The 15,023-nt window shown below is 38.8% G+C and overlaps 1 protein-coding gene across 1 annotated transcript in view; it reads right to left on the minus strand.

Moving 5' to 3' along the window:
• myo1d (myosin 1D) overlaps positions 1-15,023 on the minus strand; it is a 138,123-nt gene that overhangs the window by 37,972 nt on the left and 85,128 nt on the right. The window contains exons 17-20 of the mRNA XM_085466848.1: positions 10,411-10,634; positions 9,025-9,163; positions 7,916-8,020; positions 7,604-7,717 (exon numbers count right to left, since the gene is read on the minus strand). Of these exons, the coding sequence (XP_085322974.1) occupies positions 7,604-7,717; positions 7,916-8,020; positions 9,025-9,163; positions 10,411-10,634 (582 nt within the window). The remainder of the gene's footprint in view (positions 1-7,603; positions 7,718-7,915; positions 8,021-9,024; positions 9,164-10,410; positions 10,635-15,023) is intronic.

Genomic DNA, 15,023 nt, shown 5'->3' on the forward strand with positions numbered 1-15,023 from the left:
GCTACACGCTCTGGATCTGCATTGACGATTACACTGTAGGATTTTCAGTGCAGTTGTTATGTAGACTACACAACTGTACAACTTTTGAGCCTTTTTAAAGATGTGATGAATCCCAGTTATTTCATAATATTTCATGTTCTCCTCTTTGTTGTCTTGTTTGTTAATAATAACCGATTATCTTTAGGATATGGAATATTGCAAGAAATGTGAAACTGTGAGTGGAACCTTCACTCTTACACTTCATGTTATAGATGTTTCAATAGTTAATCAATTAAAAGTAAATATGAACACCTTCCTAGATTTATTATCTTCCAAAAATTTTCTGAAAACTTGAGATATATATATATATATATATATATATATATATATATATATATATATATATATATATATATATATATATATATATATATATAGATATAGATATATAGATATAGATATAGATATATATAGATATAGATATATATATAGATATATAGATATAGATATAGATATATATAGATATAGATATATATAGATATCTATATGGACCACGGATGTCAAGAGGACAAAATGTGAACAGCAGGTTTTCCCAGTTTATTCTTTGGGGATCAAATAATTGGTTATATAACACATCCCAGAAGCCCAATTACGATGGAAAGGGTGGATGCTCTGTGATTAAATGAATATAATAACTTAAGCTCCATAGCCATCCATGTTGCAAAAATGCAAGGGCATTCAAGCTGCAGATGCACAAATTTACAGTATTATTACAATTTATTTTTCATCATATCCTGATCTTGGGAGTGCATAAGCTGGCACTTCTTGTGTTCAATGCTTTTGAGTTATTGGAGACAACTGGTCAAGAAAAACACCACGCACTACACAGCCCTATGTAGACTATTGAACTGAGTGTGTAAATAAAGTATATGTGGTCACACTGCAGCTCTAGTTTGTGTTTGGTTGAGAGGTATGAGGAGAGCGGGAGCTCACTGCAAAGAAGGGAGGGAACGAGCGCACATACAGGAGGCCGATTTGTGCACATGCCTGAATGACACCAGACATCAGCAGATCTGCCCTGCCGCTCGGTATCCATGACAACACCGTCTCCTGGGAAGTTGGCATGACAACAACGGCGGGAGAGAGAAGAGAGAGGGGAAAGTCAGCACTAGATAGGAAATGGGGGGGAGGAAGAAGACGAGGTAAAAAAGAATGAAAAAAAAAAAGACAAAAAAAAAAAAGATTGCGAACAGAAGCAACGCGAGCCACCGATTCAGAATCGGTATTTCACCCCTTTCTTCAACGTTATTTTGTTTAATTTCAATGAACGATAACAAGCCAATGATCTCACAGCATTAATTGGCATATAAATCCTCTGGCAGACAGTTGTTGGCTCTTCACTACAGTTTTGGCCATCTATCAGCCCAGTCTTTCCTTTTAGCTGCCCTGCAGGAGCAGCAGTAAATACACAGAATAGGGCAGCCAAGGGGATGCTGTGGTGTTAGCCTATCACTGCTAATCAACAATGAACTAACTGCTCTCCCCTCTGTTTGACCTTGTCTGATCAATAGCACCAAGTCACGCTGCTGTGGCTGTCTGCCCACATCTCTATCCGCTCCTCCTCACCCACCTTTCCTTCAGCTCTTGCACTTTTTCACCTTCACCAATTCACTCACCCTTGCAGTCTGACATTTATTACATAAAGGTCTTGTATGTTATGTACACACTGGGACAGTGATGTAACGATTAAAAAAAAAAAAAGATGAATGAAAGTTCGACACCTAAAGACCGTGTTATGTGTTTGTGCATTTATTGGTTTAGAGCAAGATGTTTTTATTTAAATTTGCTTCTATCTCCACTTAAAGGCAGTTTCTTTGTGCACATGTGGACCTTCAGTTGCTGCCATTTTTAGATCACACCATGGAAATTCTGTTCTGATCACTTGCATTTGTGCATCAGTGATGTGTTAAATCTCCTATTCTGTGCAGAAATGTCCATCCTGCAACTTCAATTTCAGTTTGAAGAGGACAAAATTACAGGAAGCCAGTTGCAGGTGGTGAAGAAAAATCTCCTGTCTCTTCAGTGTGCTGTGAGAGGGCACACAATGTCAATTTGTACAGTGTGACCCTGGGCTGGGAATTCAGGCAGCACAAAGCTGTAAATGTTGGAAAAATAAATGAGAACCATGCGTCTGGTTGCATCACCATGAACTCTGCACTTTCCTCCCCTGAAAATTGCTGTGTGGTCCCTGTGTTGTTGCCTGATAACCCAGCGCTCATCAGCAGTGATACAGAAGATGATGTTTGCTCTCAGGAAAATTTAAAGTCAATGAAGAAATTGATGCGGTGTACGTACAAGCACTTGTAACGTGTCTGCAGGAAAGAGATGCTTTTGAACAGGTGGTCAGCTGAATTTAAATGAAGTCTGGACTTTTTATAAGCACAGTTGTGGATCTTTTACAATAAAAGCGTACCTCTTATTGTACAGACACTAATTTGTGAATGCCGATGACTTCATTAAAAAGCTTGGCACTGTAATCATTTCCAGTAAACAGCCGTCTGTTGGGAGTATTTGCAAAAGAGCCCAACCTAATAACAAAAATGCACAATATTACTGAATGTACGATTTCAGAACACCACTAATTTTTTATATTTTAGATCAAATCTGAAAAAAGACGAGCTGTCAGAATGTCTCTGTCCTCACGTTTCCCTCCAAATACAGTTTGCATGTAGAGCTCTGCGTATACTGAACTACTCCCATTGTGTTACTGTCAATGTTTGAATGCTACAAACCATTCCCTGTGCACTGATGGCTCTCTGTATGCCTCGTACATCAATTCAGGATGTGCATATGCATATGTGTGTGTCACTCTCTCTGAATGAACAATAACTAAAAATCCCCTTAACTCATGCTGCTCTCTCTGTCTGCCACCATCTGTCTCAACTCAATCTCCCAATTTCACTTCCAGATGCAGCGATGCCGGATTTGGGTGTCCATCTACAAGCTCTCTAATTCCCACTTGTCACTTTGTCAGATTCAATGCTGGGGTTTCTTGTCATAGCTGTCAGTGCACAGCAGCCTCATATCTCACTCATTTCTTCCACACGACAGGGGCGTATGTGCCTTGGAGATTAATGCGTTACACCTTCACTTTCTATATCATTTTTGCCTCGCCTCGAAGGTCAGAGGTGCAAAAGCAGAGCACAAGCAACGTTTGTGCCATTTTACCGCAGCAGAGCACTTGATGGCCAAAACGGAAATGCCAAAAGTTTGTGTAACATGTTCATTAAAGTTTAAAAGAAAGAAATTCTACTTTCAAATATATAATATATAGTTTATACATGCTCTGTGAGATTGAACTTTTATATCTCAAGAGTTTCACCTGAGTGGTGGTCGGCCTGTTATCGTAGTAAAAACACCTGAACTACTGTGCAAGTATAATTGACACCCACATGAGCAGTAATATAAAGTTTTAGCTCTCTGTTCATTCGTTTAAATAAAGACTGCTGTTGTAAGCCCAGCGTAAGTGGCCAGAGATGCTGCGGTCAAGTGGTCAGACTTTTTTCCTAGGACTGCGATGGCACCCAGAGCTTAAATTTATCTCAGGGATAGTCCAGCAGTTATTTTGGAGCATGCTTGTATTAGCGACAGCCAGGTTTGATAATATCAGTAAAATCATGACCATCATTATTTTACCTGATCGACTTCCAAAAGCAGACATTCCTCAACTAATAAGGAATGCCAAATATCTCATTTGCTATGAAGTGAACACAAATTAAACTAAACAGCTGGAGGCTTTGGACATTAAATGACAGATTTTAAACATGAAGACGAAACAGTGAGAGATGTTAAAATGAGAAGTGTGCAGCTTAGAAACTGCTAGGGTCAGCATAAACACCAAGTTAATGCACAGCTTGTCAAGAACCCCAAATGCAAAAATGCACACGGCTAATCTAACTTGCAGCAAGAAAGCAAATACGCCAACTTTTGAGCATGCCAGTTACGGGCAGAGACTAGGGGTAGTATAATAATCAGTTTAGAAGCTTACAAGGACAAACTGAAACAGGATCAAATCATCTACTGACCTTATAATAATAAGCTGTTATAACAATAGCAGCAGTTAACCTTAAATGATGCTAGTTTTGGCTGTAATAAATGGCAGCATGAATCATACAGGACACATTTACCATGGAAACAGCCTCCTGTGCTACGTGCATGCAGCAGCATTAATGAACCTATCACAGTGAGAACGTGAATTAAAACCAGCCAACTGCAAAGCTGAATGAGAATTTTTGCATATTGACACATTGCCAGAGGATAACAGGCTGGTGGGAAATCAATACTGTCACCTTTGCTACAGATTCAGGAAGCCACTCACACTGCTTCCTCTTTCTGTTTGTTGTTTGCTGGTTCTAACATACAGCAGGACATCAGTTAGGAGGGTTCGTGGTGGATGCTTCACCAGCAGTGTTGGTCAAGTTACTTGAAAAAAGTAATCAGTAACTAATTACTGATTATTTCCCCCAAAAAGTAATCCTGCTACTTTACTGATTACTTATTTTCAAAAGTAATTAATTACTTAGTTACTTTTTAAAAACACGATTTACAACCTGAATAGGTAATAAAGCCCTATTCTACTTTTTCTGCATAATCCATCATACAAAATGTAATCAAATGGAAAAGTCTCTTTTTTTTAAACTTGTTTTATCAGTTTTAATCTTTTAACTTTATTCATCAAGCAAAAATTAAATTATATGCACCATTCTCTGACTTGAAGAAATTAGTTTAACATTTAAAGCTATTTTCTGCACATTCCAGCACATAAAATAAAATATTTTTTGTGTTTACACTCACTCTTTCAAATAGATGCAAGTAAAACACAGCAGAAAATAAATAAAATCAAAGACTAGCGGTCCTGTTGCTCTATTTTCACCTGCATAGCAAGCGGAGGTTTGCCCTGGTGCAGGTGTGCTGCAGCGGTCAGTTGAAGAATCCGCACACTCGGGGTTTGCTCGGAAGTTCAGGGGTTTTTTCGCTGTAAAAAGAAGTTTTCTTCCCACGCAGTGAACAGCGGACACTAATGTTTTTGTCACTTTTTACGGAATCAAACTCAAAGTAAGGTCAGTACTTCCACGCTTTAAACGCTGCACGCTCATACTCTCTCTGCACTCGATATATGATCCATTGTTGATCTGCACACAGCTGTTGTCACGAACGTCGCACTCGCTTACGTCATTGTCATGAGACACTCGCAAAAAATCACGGTTTTAGTAACGCAGTAACGCAGCGTGCTTACGGGAAAGTAACAGTAATCTAATTACCTTTTTGCAATAGTAATCCCTTACTTTACTCGTTACTTGAAAAAAGTAATCAGATTACATCTCTGTTCACGAGCCACCAATTTTATATTCATGTTTGTCCACACTCATGTGAAACTTTAAAAGGAAATTAATTTAAAAAAAGAATCAAATAAAATGTTTTGCCAAGAAATATCTACTTCAGAAGATAAACTTGGGGATGTTGCTACAATGATTTGTAAAACTTGGATTATTGACACACATCTTCAACTTGCCAACCCAGTAGATCGATATAACAATCACCACTTCAAAGTGGGGATGCTAGATTCATAACACCAATTCAATACACATGGTCACAATCTCACCTCCTGTTTCTCAGATAAGATTCTGATTTATGTGAGGAGATGTGTTTTTGCAGATTCAGATGAACTCGAAGAAATTCCCTAAAGACCTGACCGAAAGTTTAAAAGGATGGGATTTTTGCACGTACAACTGATGGAATTTGCTTGCCCAATAGTTAAAAATATATCATTTAAACTAATTTAAATGATCATTTTAAGCCAATTAGTCTGAGCAAATGTTTCTAATATTCGTACCATTGTACAGCATGTTGACAGACCAAGCAGTTAATCAACTGAAAAAAAATATCTAAGACTCTTTAATTACAGGAAACCTTCTGAGCAGCACTCCTTTACTAAATACTAAACATAAAGTTTAAAACTAATGTACAGCATGAGAAGAATGATTCAAATTCCTGCTTTCATAATTACACCAGGCAATTCATACTTCTTATTCCACAGAAGCAGGTTTTCAATTTCCAATATATGATTTCAGTTAAATGTAGTAAACAATTTAACTTGGCCATAAGTAGGTCATATTAAATTCTGCAGTAAATTGGGAGTTTAAATTGGTGCTATACAGATACATGGCTGGGGTTCAGCAATAAATAAATTCATGCCTTATCATATGAACCCTCACGCACTCACTGTCATTCGGTCTAATATCTGTTTGATATTGATCAGAGAAAGGGTGTTTAGATCCACCTATCTATCGTCTGGAGCTGGTATCACAAAGCTACAGAAAGCTAGGACTCAGATCAGCAAGTTTAGTCATTACTATCCAAAGTACAGTAGAGCTAGAAGAAAACAATGGATGGAGTATGTAAAACTTAGAAACACTCATATGGAAAAACACATTAGCACAACAGTGAGCAGTGTCGCATAAAATCTCAACAAACTGCAGCATAGCCTGGATGCTGTGGCTTTGTACCTTAGCAGGGCTCAGCTTCAGGATAGTTTCTGAACAAACAATAACAATAACAATTCATATACCACAAGTATAAGACATGATAACCTCCTTTTCTCAAGTGCCAGTCTTTTTTTTTTTTTAATTCTTTTTTAGTGTTTTATGAACATTTCTTAAATAAGATATAATGTAAAGGATTCTGAGCATTGGTTGCAAATGTCTACAAAGAGTTTAGAGTAATTCCAGTGGACAAATTGGCTGGTTGGAAAGTAAATGGACAGTTTTACGAGGGGAATTCTGAAAGGCCTGAAGCAGTATTTTAAAAGGAAAAGGCTTAGCATAAATAAGTTTTTTATATTTATTTCACCACTATGATAAAACCCCTTACTTTGCATTTGTGTAAGAATACATAGCTGGGAGTAGCTGCTACTCACAGCTAACTATTTCTATGTGAAATGTTATTTGTTTTACTGTTACCGTTTTTAATTACAAAACTTTAAAGTTTAAATCAACAAACTTATTTATGCATATTCTATGAATTTCTATTTAATTTATGATGTTTCAGGTAGAGACGACTCAAGTGTCTCATTCTGACCCACACCTGCGACACTAACAACAAATTTGATGTAAATATGAATTTACATCGAGAACACTTTATGTTACATTTCACTAGCTGGGACCACATCCTTGGTAACGATGGGCGATGAGGAAATGTGAACTGGTGCTGTGGTTTGGGGGAAGGCCTCGAAGGGGACTGGCAACGGCTCCCGGGCCGGGCAGATCCCCATGTACTAACAAGAAGTGAATGAAGGAAAGGAAGAGAGGAGAAGAGAGAGAAAATTGGGGGAAGGGTGGGGCATGAAAATGAGAACAGCAGGTATTGGTGAAGGGGGGCTTTTATAGCCTGAGTCCGGAGGGGGCGTGAAGGAGGAGTGGTCCTGCTCCTGAAATTAAGATGATATCTCCACTAAGCAGATAAGCAGCATGTAACCCCTGAACTACAGGGTCTGTTACAGCAGTATCTATAGAGCTGATTTTGTCTGTTTACAGTAAAAGAAGCGTTAAAACAAAGAGTGTCATACGTTGTAGAGGGGGATGCTCTTCATGGGTTTGTACTGCTTCAGGGGGTCCATCTTGTACAGGTGGCGGTCAGTGATGAGCACAGCCCGGTTCTCCGACTTGTGGAAACGGTTGATCTGGGAAACACAAAGCTCCTCATTAGTGACACCACGGGATACAGTAGGTGCACACAAACACGGTGACATTTACACACCCTGCAGGGAAATGTTGTGAGCCATCAGCAGCTGGGTTTATGTCTTTGTACACACAGACACGTGTTGTGAGTGTGTGCACATGTGGTAAAGTCATGGATATCTGCTCTGAAAAGCTTTTACCTTGCGTACGTTGCAGGAGAACAGGACTCTCATGAATTTGTCTTTCCGCTGCAGATCGCTTGAGACCAGTGTGAACGATGCTGCTGTGTCAGGGCTGTCTCGCTTCTGTCAGACACACACCACAAGAAACTTATCAAAATATTCCAGTTTAACTCGAATTAATTCACAACCTGCCCAAGTTAAGATGAGCTTATAAATATCCTATTTATGCATGCATTTTTATTGGTTTAATGAATGTATTATCTCACAATGAAAATGTTTTCATTGCAGGAGTTTTAAATGAATAAATTGTTTGAATCATATATAATTAACCTAAAGACAGCCACAACATCCACTGACAAAAAACCCTGGCTTAATTGGGTACATTCCTTCAGTCCAGTATTCACACTCTATGGTAATTACTATTTACTGGGAAAACAGCTGAGCCAACATTACATTGTTAAGATGCTTATCTTCTTATGTCTTCTAATGTCCACCGGGTGTAATTGAGGTCTGTAAAATAAATGCGAGGTGTAAAACTGCTTCCCTTCTTTTTAGGCTTATTTTCCATTCATATCACACTGTTTGTTTCTTGTCTTGCTTGATACTTTCTTTAATAAATCTGCTCAAAGAATGAGACTAAACACTTTTCCTTTGTTTTTAACTGGAAGGTTTCTCTATAGAGTGCATATAAAAGTTAGACAAGGCCACCATATCATCACTTATTGGTTCGTGGTCTACAACTTTGAAACTTTGAAATGAAATAGGATGTCATGAGCGATGATCAGACTGATTAATGCCTGAATCCAAAAGAAAATAAACCAGGGTTTTAAGTTTGGATGCAGGCAGTATTATTAAACATTGTCTGATTGAAGAGTCAGCAAACAATGAATGAATTAAATCACATGTTTAATACCAGCAGGGTACTCTATTTTTCAGCATTTTATGCTACAAACTGCATAGCATTGAGGTTCAATAACTACGTCTGATCTGGATTTCAGCCACAGAGAAACAGCAGCTGATGCAAGCTGCAGGAGACAAAGCCTGCATGAACAAAGCTAGCATGGCCAATTTCACTCTGTAAAATATGTCTTTTTCATGACTGGACTCATGCTACCCCTCCTACTCACCAGATAGTTTCCTTCCCAGGCCCGTTGCAGCCCCAAATCAGCCCTCTGGCCCTTCAGGGCCTCCAGGCCGGCTACCTTGGCCCTCACCTGCAGGGTCTCCTCTGGAGATAAGCCTTTGATCAGTGTCCATGCCCACCACCTGGAGATAAACGCATCCAAAAACACACACACAGAGCAAACTTAGAACGGAGGAAAATCGAACTTTCTATATAAAGGATGCTGCACAGAGCCTTGTTACTGTAGTCGGGTCAGTGGGGTGTTGCAGCAGGACTGCAGTCGACCCCGTCTTCACTGTACTGTATTTACTGACAGCCAACATAATTCTCTAGGAGGGTTATTTTCTCACTGTGTCCGGCTTCAAATAGAAAAAAGGCAAACAAACAGACAATGGGATGAAAGGAAGTGATGAGCCTTTGATGGAGAAAGAAAAATCAATGCCCAGTGTGAGCCCAAGGCAGAAGGAAACATGTGTAAGTTGCTTCAAAAAGACTCATCTGGATGTAAAATAACACTGGAGGGCATGTGTTGTCTCCTGTGGTTGGAGTCAGATTTACTTTTAGTTCAGCCAATTTAGGAAAGCGATTTTCTTCAAAAGAGAACAATTTAAAAACATTTTGTTTGAATAAGGTTCAGCTTCTGTTTCTGTTCTGAACGTATAATACAACAACAGTTGGTCATCATTAAAAGCTGATATTTGCTTCTACAAGTTTAACAGTTCATTTACTCTTTTAAACTTTAATTTCGTCCTGTGGTTTGTTTCTTTTCACAGAGAAAACAAAGAAAGCAAACTTAAAGTGAACCATAAGCCTTATAAGAATGTTCTGTCTGCCTGTTGGCTAGATGTGTTCGGGGCAGGAGCAACAAAAGTCAATACAGGAAGAAGGTGCTGTATTCAGAAATAGTGGATAACAAGGAGAATTTACTCCTAACATTCATATTTGTTTATGGTGAGAATGTGATCCCACCTCGATCTGCCACATGGACGCTGCAAGTCTGAGCTAAAGATCTCTCAATAGCCACGTATGCTTTGAATTCTGGGAGTACACAAACTCTAAAATAAATGTTAGGTGTGCAGATTAAACAAACTGTACCAACTAGCTATAAAATTAACCAAGCCCTCACCTATATCCTCTACTTATAAACCCAGCCCTAGACACATTTGGCCAACAAGCAGGTTAAATGCTCTCACATGGTTTACAAAGATGGATTCTGGTTTGCTTGTAGTTTTTTCTTTGCGAAAACAAAACAACAGGGAAAAGTTACAACTCTGCAGTCTAATCAATTATTCCAGACTAGCATAAACCAATTATAGGAGTAGAAACACACTTACATACATGATGGGCCTGTTTAAAAATCTATCTCGGCAGATGTTTTCTTGTGGAGTACCTGCTATGGATGCTCTTGAGCGCCTCTTCAAACCTGCGCAGAACCTTGGGGGGCGTGGGCCACTTCACGTGCCTGCCATGATCCTTCATGGATCGCACGTTTTTGAAGCGACGGTTGACCTCACGGATGTAAGACTTGACCTTGTAGCGTCGGTAGGCCTGCAGGATGGTGAGGGCAGCTCGCATGCGTCTGTACCGCATTCTGGCTATAGTTCCTCTCCACACCTGAAGACAAGGGTTCACATAAAGAATACATAGATATAATTTTATTGCAATTACAGTACAGATCTCCACATAGAAAGTACTTTTAAATGCTTTATGGCAATCCTCACTCTGGGTTTTATGGCTTATTATTGCCTCTCTTTCTGCTCATAATGCAAAATGATATTTTGATAACTTTGCAAGGAAACTCCATCATTTGGGATGACAGGCCAAGTCTGCCTTTCATAGAAAATCCAATCCATCTCTATAGTGAGCTAATAAAAACCTTCACATCTGATTTAAAACTACATACTGTATGTTACAAACATAGTCTGGCTGAAACTGCTGTAAAAATGAAGAAATTCTTCACAGTAGTGTAACAGTGGGCTGTTTTTATGGCTGAGTGGTGTGGATTCCTGTGTTTGGCTGAGAACAGTGTAAAGGTTTAACTAGCAATGGGCCAGACACTCCAGCATCGATTAACCAGTTGTAGCCAGAGCTTATCTGCAGAGTACTAGTTAAAATGTTCAATACAGCAGCATTTTTGTAACCATGGTTTAAAGGAGCAATGGAATAGGGACAAAATGAACTTCTACATAAACAAGATCCTGAATTCAGGATGCGTGGCTGTAGCTGCACATTTTAAAGTGATAAACTGTTTATGGAGACTACGGCGCAAACACTGAAATTACTCTGCATTACCAACCACACTTTAAGCCACAACTTTTCACACTGTTTTTCGAATATGTAAACTAAACCAACAAATGTAAAGTAATACTGTGATGTATTTTGATTTATTCCTGTATAGTGTGAGTGCAATCCCAAAAGTAAGGTTTCCAAAGCGGTGGGGATGTAGAGAAACTGTTCATACGGCTGTTCGTCACACTGTTGTGATTGGTGCTTCCTCCACTCTCAAACAAGCATGCTCGGCTTCACTTGGATGCTTGTTTGGGCTTGGCAGACGTTGAAAATGGAGCTCCCGTTTTCAAGGGCGAAATGTGCGCAGTTATTCGATTTTTGAACGCAAAAGGCGTTAAACTGTTTTGTAAGTGGTGTAGAGAGTTTACAGCAGTACGAAGAGGTAAAAGATGAGGTTCAACGCTTCCTGAAGGACATGGCGGCGAGCTGGTACGACATGGGCATTGTAAAACTGGAACAGCGCCTACAAATATGCATCAACTGACATGATGATTATGTAGAAAAAGAAATAATTCAACCTTTAAAATGATGTAAATATTATAGAAAATAAACAGTTTTTGCATTTCTAAAAAAAAAAATAGGAGATCTTACTTTTGGGATTGCCCTCATATATCCAGGTTCCTCCAGGTTTTTCCTAAATGACTTTTTACTGACTGTATACTGGTTATATATTTAAAATAAACTAAAACAAACAAACAAACCTATGACTGACAGTAGTGTATATACTCTATACTCTGTCAAATGACAAATCAAACTGAACTATACTTTAAATCAGCATTGGTTTTCTTATAGTGTAGTACTACACAGTACAAAGAGACTCAGACAGCAGTGATGTTGCTTCACCAGAACCACAGGAACAAAACATTTTTAAATTGTGGAGCAGAAACAAGCAATTGTGTCAAAAATGTACCTGAAACCAATATTAATAATTTAATAACAATAAAGTAAAATGAAAAACAAGCAGGGAACTGTCAGAAAGAATAAGGAAAATAGCCCCCCCGCCTTTTCGTTCAGCAGACCTGCAGTTTCACTGCAGTTACTTTAAACCCTCCTGTATCAGAGACCACATCAGGGATCCTGCTGTACCCTCAGACAAACACTGACACGCGTTATCAATAATTTAAAACACTGTCCAAAGCTTCAACTTCGAATGACCTAAAATGGCCTTCATGTGAAGAAACAACTTCCAACATTTTGCCCTTTTATGGACTGCAGCAGGTTGCCTAGCTCATGAATCCATGATAAAAATGAACCGTAAACACGTGCAACCCACTGCACTTAAATATGAATCATGAGGTCTTCATAGCAGCATTAAATTCACTTAAATACCGCTATAGTAGCTAATATATAAGCACATATTTCAAAGTGTCAAGCACCATGTTTTTAAATTAATAATTTTGTTGTGACTCACCATTACAACTCATTAAATCTCTCATTTGTTATACATTTCTTACTGCAATGTTTAAACAGCCTTTATTCAGTCTAAAGAAGCTAAAATAAGGACCTGCCTGTAACCAAACATAGACTGAGTGGCTATTAGACACTCGAGAACATGAATAATAGATGTAAGTGGGGCCCCAGAGAACCATAACTCTAAACTCGGCCTCACTAAAATCGCCACCATATGTCTTCCTTTCGCTGTATTCCCTCCCTCTTATAGACACATACACAGGCATGCATGAAGCCTCTCAGTTTATTCCAGATTTAAGTGGCTACATTGTGTCTAAATAATCTTTCATCGCCAGTAATCCAGTGTCACAGACCTACAAATTTAAGGCAACGCTGCAGACTGCACTGGAGGCTCTCTAGCAGATATCATCTGAGTGTAATGCGCAGTAATCATAGATATCATGAATATTTAATGGATTCAAAGTGTGGGGGAGGCCGGTGGCAAAGAAAAGGATTTGTTGCATTTGCATATTAAAACTGTGGAGGTGGTAGTTTTCACCTGATGAGACTAACAAATGCCAGAGAGGAAGATAAGTCATGCACTGCTGGACTGCAGCAGAATAATTAACCGCACCAGCTGAAAATTGTTTTATATCTAGTGAAACATTTTCACTTTTTAACTAAAGCATGTAGAGAATGGTCTAGCTTAGAGTGCTGACTTAACCACGTCATTACTTACAAAGTGGAAAGAGGGTAGTTATGAGCAGAAGCTGAATCACATTTGGATCAATGAGGGAAAGCTAGCATGTTATGTAATGACCACAGTGGCTTGATCACACTCTCTTTGTTTAAAAAAAAGGAGGGTTTAATTAGTATTTTTAATCCTCCAAAGTTTATGCAGTTGTACATTATGCCCATTAAGCTGAGATCAGCCGTAGTTAGCTAGAAAAAACGGAATAATCAGCTCCCCAGATGTTACTGTAAATGATGTATGTTCAAGTATACTGAGCTGCTTCCTGTCCACAGTAGATCTGATTCTTTATATGGCTGTGTTAATTATTACAGTGTAGCTTTGATAAATGCCATGGTCCAAACTATTGTGATGCAAAGTTTGTAGGTTTTATGTCTCTGCTGTTGAAATTCAAATTTCCATCCACAGATGTCGTTAAAGAGAAACACAACATCGTCTTAAAGCTGCAAAACTGGATTACTTTTTCAAAACAGCTCAAGAAAATAGATCCAAAGGGGGGGGGGGGGAATAGCAGTCTTTATCTTTTGACACTTGTGTTACATAAACGTCAAACGATAAGAGCAAACAGTTTTCCTCTGATGCTGTGTCATTTTATGGCTTAAAACCGTATCCTCTGTTTTCTCCATGCTGCACTGTCTTTAATACATAATGCATGAGAGTGAGAAAAGGAGGGCAGCTACATAGTCATCACTAATCGACCCCTGAGAGGACTCGCCCACGTGCTCGGGGTGACGGTGGTGGGAGGAATGAATGGGCTTCAGCGACGGCGGCTTCCTCGCGTCTCTGTGAGGTTAACAGTTGCTTTCGTCTGAATTCTGAAGGGGCTCAGAGTGTTACGGTGAATTAGGCAAAGTTTCAGGAGTGGGCACTGGGTCAGACATTACTGTCAAAACGTCCCTGGTGTGAATGCAAACCAAACTATGTGCATTTAAATCAGAATTACCACCTGATGACAATATCTTACCCTCTTTATATAATGTTTATTTCTTCACCAACAAGAGGCTAGAAAACGGCTTTTCATGTTGAAACTCATTTTTCATGGATGTCAGGATTGGCTCATTTCCACTTCAGTTGTGTGCTGCTTTTTGACTATTGCAAAGATTTAATTTGAACAAAAGCAATTATTAATTCATTTACAACTTTTGTTAGAACTACATTTGCTTGTACTGGTTTGTCTTTATGTGAGATGAGGTTTGCCTTGTCGTGCATAGCAAAACTGAAAAATAAATACTGAATAGCTACACAGTATCCTCCGCTGTAATTATGTTTAGACGTTATAATAGCAGTCAACAGCTTAAAACATCATCTTTATATTCTTTGTTTACTGTCATCTGTAGCTGCTGTATGGCAAGACTTCTTATTTATGTTGTAATCTATTAGTGCATGATTATAATTACAGTTCAACATTATATTAAATACTAATTCACTCTAGATAACATTAGTCAAGAGAATTCTGTTGTTACCATCTGCAATAATTCATTTATTGCATTATGGCTCTGTTCCAGGACCATCGACCTAGTCTATGGAAAGGGGCAATGAGGGATTTATGGTGCCATAGGTTTGCAACCTACATA

This window comes from Copadichromis virginalis, linkage group LG8, assembly GCF_057382275.1.
Source record: "Copadichromis virginalis isolate Kocher_CV1m ecotype Utaka linkage group LG8, C_Virginalis_male_GT1.1, whole genome shotgun sequence".
Taxonomy (NCBI): domain Eukaryota; kingdom Metazoa; phylum Chordata; class Actinopteri; order Cichliformes; family Cichlidae; genus Copadichromis; species Copadichromis virginalis.